The 6,000-nt window shown below is 47.8% G+C and overlaps 1 protein-coding gene across 5 annotated transcripts in view; it reads left to right on the top strand.

Moving 5' to 3' along the window:
- Positions 1–255: 255 nt before the first annotated feature.
- The window catches only part of TGIF2 (TGFB induced factor homeobox 2), a 29,043-nt gene continuing 23,298 nt past the window's right edge, over positions 256–6,000 (top strand). The window contains exons 1-2 of one of the 5 annotated variants that reach the window (XM_020801135.3): positions 256–738; positions 4,316–4,560. In XM_020801135.3, the coding sequence (XP_020656794.2) occupies positions 720–738; positions 4,316–4,560 (264 nt within the window). In that variant the 5' untranslated portion in view covers positions 256–719. Of the gene's footprint in view, positions 739–1,238; positions 1,282–1,301; positions 2,189–2,216; positions 4,034–4,315; positions 4,561–6,000 lie in introns of those variants that run through there. The other 4 variants (XM_072997003.2, XM_020801134.3, XM_020801133.3 and 1 more) reach the window with 4 other exon arrangements.

The raw sequence follows: 6,000 nt of genomic DNA, 5'->3' as shown, positions 1-6,000 counted from the left end.
ATAGACATGATTCATTCAATTGCTTTACTGCTGACTTAACGAAGGCAATCCTGAGGTGTTTTTTTTTTTAATACGTCTTTGATCAGCAAAAGCAAGGGACGAACTCAGTCGGTACGGCATGTTGTGGGATGTAATAGTCTCCCCCACCCCCACCCCTTCTTTTGAATGACACTTAAGGAAGTTTCATTCCGTCCTCCCAACTTTTACCCGGCTTTCCCGGGAGTTAGTTGCCGTGTTGTTTTGTTGTCTTTCTCCCTGTCCGGGCTGGTACCACCCACCTTCCGCCCGCGCCCCCTCCCCCACCTCTCAGGCGCTCTCCTTGAGGAGGGAGAGGGCGGAGAGTCGAGCCCTCCTCCTCAAAGCGGCTGCCCCGGCTCTGCACCCGATCGATGCGCGGCGGCGCGGGGCGCTCACCAGGAGAAGGGCTCTGACGTCAGGCCCCCGGGAGGTGGTAGTTTCCAGCGCGAGCTGTCAGACCCGGTGGCAGGTTAAGGGCTTCCGAGGCACCTTTCAAGCAGCCTCCCCCCCCCCGGAGCGCCCGCCCCTTCCGAGCGGCCTGCCCGGGCACACACAAAGAGGGGTCCCTCGCCTCGTCCGAGCCAGCCGCGGCCACCAACACGCGCCTTCTGCCAAGAGGACCTGGCTTGCAAACCCGGGCCGGGGAGAGGCGCCAGGAGGAGGTGAAAGGGGGTGGGAAACAACACACCGCGAGGAAGAAAATGAAACCGACCAGGAAAAGTAAGGCTCCTGGAAATTTGGCGGGGGTGGGGGCTGCGTGGGAGTGCGTGAACGCGTGTTCTCTCTCCCCCCTTCCTTCCTTCCATCCACTCTCGTGAGGGATCATCCAACTTTGGGTTGTCTTGCAAACGGCGTGCGGGCAGAGCGCTCGGGAGGCGGAAAGCGCCTGCGAAGGAAAGGGACGTGAGGTTTGCAAGCGGCGTCTCCCTCCCTCTTTCTCTCTTTTTCCTCCCCCGAAGGCAAAACCAGTCTCGGCAGGCAACCAGGGGGGAAAAGAGTTGTTTCGTGTCTCTGTGTGGGCGTAGAGCCTGCATGGAGCACCCTCGTGGTGGAGACCGGGTGTTTTGTGTGTGTGTGTGCGCGCGCGCGCTCCGGAGAGAAAAGAGACTTCTTTCAGAGCGGTTGCTTTTGCAAAAGCTGCTCAACTTTGCAAAAAGAAAAGAAAAGTTGGTAAGGGGTCGAAGCGACAAGAAAAAGAAAGGGGGGGGGGAAGAATGCCTTCCGAGCGCTCAAGTATGCCGGGCGAAGGAGAGGAGCGAAGGAGTAAGGAAGGGGATCTTTTGTTCGGTCACGTTTCTTGCAACACACTGCAGAAGGAAAAGCAAAGCAGATCCAACTTCTGGCTTCCCACTTTCTGAATGGAGCGCTCACTCCCCCTCGCTGCCGCCCGCTCCCTCACCAAGTTGATTTCATTATATTTTATTTTTAATAGCAATGCCTCCACGTTTTCCGCTTGCTCTCCCCTACTTTTTTCATGTTTCTCCTCTTGATCCCAAAATGGCAACTTTCCCAATTTTCTCTTTTGCAAACTCCTCCCTTCTTCCCCCATCTGTCTGTGCCCCCCCTCCACGAGCGAGAGTTCGGCGCATTATAATTCCCCCCCCCTTCTTTCTTTTTCTCTCGATTTGCGGGGCTTGTAAAATGACAGCTTGGGGTGGGGAGGATGTGTTTGGAGTAAAACCAGGGTAACGCGTGCGATGGTGGGGGGGGGCAAAGAAGGCAAGTTCCTGTTTCTTTTGGAACAAAGAGAACTCTGTCTCGGCATCTGTCACTCAGGGAAAGAGACACGGAACGAAACTTTTTTGTGTGTGTCTTTCTTGATTCCAGTCCTTGCCTTCAACGCGAAAGCCCTCCCCCCCACTTTTTTTTAAATCGCGGGGTGGGGTGGGGGACTGAAGAGTTTTGGTTAATCCAAAACCTTGCCCTTCGAGCCCCCCCCCCGCATGGAAGCGATTCGAAAGAGGAGAAGCGGGGGTAAGAGCGACGATGTTCAGAGGCAGAAAACATGGAGTCCCGGTTTGTTTTGTGTGGTGGGAATGGACAGGAGAGGGATTTAAAGACAAGGGGGCAAGCCCGGGGGCTGAACTTTCGCTCTCCAACCTTAACTTTCCTCTCTTTGGAGACTCCGGATCCGAGCTCGCGAGCAAACCAATGCGGACGCGAGAAATCCGTGAGTTTTAATTTCAAAACCAACCCCCCCCCCCGTGAAACCGAGGGCGTCTTCCTAACGAGCAAACTTTTGACATGTGATTTGTTCCCTTCTTGGCTTTGGAAGGGAAGAAAATGAGACGTTTTGCTCTCTTTCTCTCCTCGGTCTTCTCCGCCCCGCGTTGGATCTGTTCTCAGGGGTCTTTCCTTTGTGTCGGAATGGGGACGGCGAAGGCAGCTTGTTGCTGTTTAACTTCCTCTTGAGGTTTTGATGCTTAGATCTTTTTCTTTCTTTTTTTCAACGACTGTGGGCGGTTTAGGGACAATACAACCCGACCGGAGAGAAGGAGGAAAACGTGCTTTCAACCGAAGACTCCGCTTTTCCCCCTGTATTGTTTGTAATTTTTTTTTAAAAAAATGTTTAATTTAAAAATACTGGGTATTTTTTTTTGTTTGTTCTCAGAATTGAGCCGTTCCCATGGGTAGCTGAGGGCCAGGAGGAAACGGCGTGAAGCAAAAACAAAAAACAAAAAAAACCCCGCACCTCCTCCATCCTTGATGAGTTACAGACTTAAAACAGAAAAGAGAGAATGACTCCCTCACGTAGCCAGCAGCCTCCCCGCCTCTGCCCGCCCCGCAGCCCTCAGCGTTGCCTACTGGAATAGGAGGAGGGCTCCATTTGCTTTTTAAAAATTAGCCTCAAATTTAGCTATTTTCTCGGGGGGGGGGCGGGGGAGGCGAGTTGGCATTTCAGTGGACTTGAATTTGTCTGGTGTACTGTTTGTGGGTGTGTGAGTGGCTCGGGGTGGTTGGGGGTGGTGGACAGGGGGACATGTTGATCTTTGAATGCCTCACTCCAAATAAGCATGGCCACATGTCTAGGAAAGAGCAGTGAGCTAACCTGAGGCGAACTGAAAGCAGACTGTTGACCTAGCCAATTCCTTATATACTGTTTTTCTCTTTCTCCTCCTCCCAGTTTTAAAAGTGTGTGTGAGTGGGAAATGTCTGTAAGTTTGTCTAGGCTATGGGGTGAACTGTAAGAATATCTTGGAACAAGCTTTGAGCACTCCCCTCCAAAGGACGATTCTGCCTTGAATTCCTAGTATTTAGTATTTTTCAGCAGAATAATCAGGCTCTCAAGCTGTGTTGCATTTAAGGGCCATCCTTCCTCACCCCTCACCCCCCTTTTTGGGGGGCTTTTCTCTGAAACATTTGGGTGAATGAATTTTTGATATGTGTAATAATTCCAGAGACTTGCTGGGTTAATTTTTTTTTTTTAATCTCAAGGACAGCTTCTTCCTTTGGGAAAATGAAACATGTCTCCAGAACATGGTTAAATTGTTAAGTGTATCCAGGTTTGCACTAGAGAGATGAGTCACATTTGGAGACAAACACTCTTGTGTTTTGTGTGTATGCATCCCTTTGTGAATTTCTTTACCAAAGAAGAATTGGTTGGTTGAGACCTCTTAGAGAAGTGTCTTCTTGTACCTGGTGGTAGAGCTTCATAATTTAGTTCAAAAACATAATGGGCCAGCATGCTGAAGCGGAACACACAATGTTGTTCTGTATTTGATCATGCTGTGAAGTCTCCAGTGTTGACAGAGGTTGGCCTAAAGTTTGACTTCTGCTGAGACCAGAACATCCTCCGCTGGTGGCTTAGGACAATTAGTCAGCTGTTAGACCCAGTTAATCCATTGGTAAAATTTTGATTTTGCTAGTTTACTCTTTTAAGAAATAGAACAAGTTAAAACTGTGACCAGTGTCCTGCTCAGTATTTACAAGTATGCAATGCTCCAGCTGTGGAAATGCCAGTGTGGTACAACCAACCACATAACTAGCATCTTGGATTCCCATGACAGCTTCCATGGTTAGTGTTCTACAGGGGTACATGTTAAATGGGATACTGGCCATTGAAACTAACTCTTTCCTCTCCTTGCTAGCTAATGACAGAAATGGGTGTGTATCCTTATTAAGCTATATACCCTTATATGCTCCTTCTTTTTTGCTAGTTGTCTTTCTTCTTGCTATATACAACTGCAAGCTTTATACGTCCAGTGGTTGTTCAACATATTGTTATCATTTTATGATGCATCTGAAGCTTACAGTACTTGGTCCTAATGTGTAACTCATGTCTCTTGCATCATTCCAGGCTTGAACCCAGATAGATCCATCAGCAGTTCTACCATGTCGGATAGTGACTTTGGAGAGGATGACGGGATTCTGTCTCAGGAACAGGATCCCCTCCAGGCTGGCAAGAGGAAGCGAAGGGGTAATCTTCCAAAGGAGTCTGTGAAGATTCTCCGGGAATGGCTGTATGAGCACAGGTTCAACGCATATCCCTCTGAGCAGGAGAAACTCAGCCTTTCTGGGCAAACAAGCCTTTCTGTTCTCCAGGTAGGACCTGCTTGCCCGTTCTTTCCAGTTGGTTCTCCTGTGTCTGAGCTGTGACCTTAGGATAGCTATATGTCAATGCTGCAGACAGCTGTGTTGATTATTACACATTATTATTCTTACTCTCTAACAGATGAAACAATAATAAAAATTGCCACAACTCTGTAACCACAGTTTCCATTTCACCAACATATGAGCTGGGAAATGCATTTTAAAAAAAAATTGCATTGCAACTTCATGCAGATTGAGGGAAGGGTGGATTCTAGCCCGTAAAGTATCTTTGCCAAGTTTTATTCTAAGTACTCTTCACACTTGAGAGTCTTGAGGACATAACACGTCCTTGTGTGGAATAATGTAACAATTGATAATGCCATTCTTTTGGTGTAATCTGTAATATTTACTTGTGGTTCCTAAAATGGTGGTGGTGCTAGAACAATCCGAGAAGTGTTGGAGGACAGAAATGTGTGTGCACACCATCTACTCAGTGTCCCCTAAATACCCTGCTGGTCTTTGACATAGTGGAGGATGTCAGGCCAGCTTGCAGCCAGTGATCAAGTAAATTTCTGCTGCCAGTTCTGTTGACTTTTCTATGGAAGAGATATTTATGTGGATGTGTGTCGGTTTGTCCTTGGCTTCAGGCAACAGAATGTCTGGGGCTACCTTGGAAGGAGATGCTTGGCATGAGTTTTTGGGATGGCAGAATGTGGGCCTTAAAAAAAAACAACCTTAGTAGCCTAGTTTCAATAACAAAACACTTTGTGACCATGAAGACCTTATATTTCCTCATCATCAAGTCTTCTGTGTGAGTTTGTATTTCTGTTGGGGAAGATAAGGAAGAAGGTAGTTTAGAAAGTAAGGAAGATAGCTCTTGTCTAATTTAATCCAGATGTGAGCAGTTGTAGCAGAACCACCCACTCCACACCTGATCTGAATTTAGGCAGTTCAGTTTGCACAGGATGAAGTGCAGCTGAGGGTCTGTGTCCTGCCATTTCAATTTGGATGGGGCAACTCTTTCAATTCATACCCTAAAAGTCTTGAATGCTCTCAGAATTCAGCTTTCCTGAATATTAAATACCTTTAAAGCCCTCTTAAGCACCTGCTGTTCCAAGGGATTGGCTGTGATTTTTCAAAAATGACTAAACATCCTGTAGTTAATTGAGGTAAGCAGATAAGAGGGCCTTGCCTTGTTTACGTTTCATTTATTTGCTACCTTGATGTCCTGCCATTCCTCCATTGAGCCCAGGTGCTGCACATGGTCCTCTTCTTCCCTGGTTTATCCCTGCAACACCTTTTAAAGATAGGTCAAGGTGAAAGGCCACGGCTAGCTCAAAGTCACCCAGTGAGTTTCATGGCAGACTAGAGACTTGCACCCAGGTCTTCCAAACTCTAATCTAGGGCTTTAATCACTATTCCTCATTGGCATCTCAGAGAATATTTATGTCT

The sequence above is a fragment of the Pogona vitticeps genome, chromosome 4, assembly GCF_051106095.1.
Source record: "Pogona vitticeps strain Pit_001003342236 chromosome 4, PviZW2.1, whole genome shotgun sequence".
NCBI classification, from domain to species: Eukaryota; Metazoa; Chordata; class Lepidosauria; order Squamata; family Agamidae; genus Pogona; species Pogona vitticeps.
The sequence above is the reverse complement of the archived record's forward strand: the minus strand, read 5'-3'. Positions and strand labels throughout refer to the sequence as shown.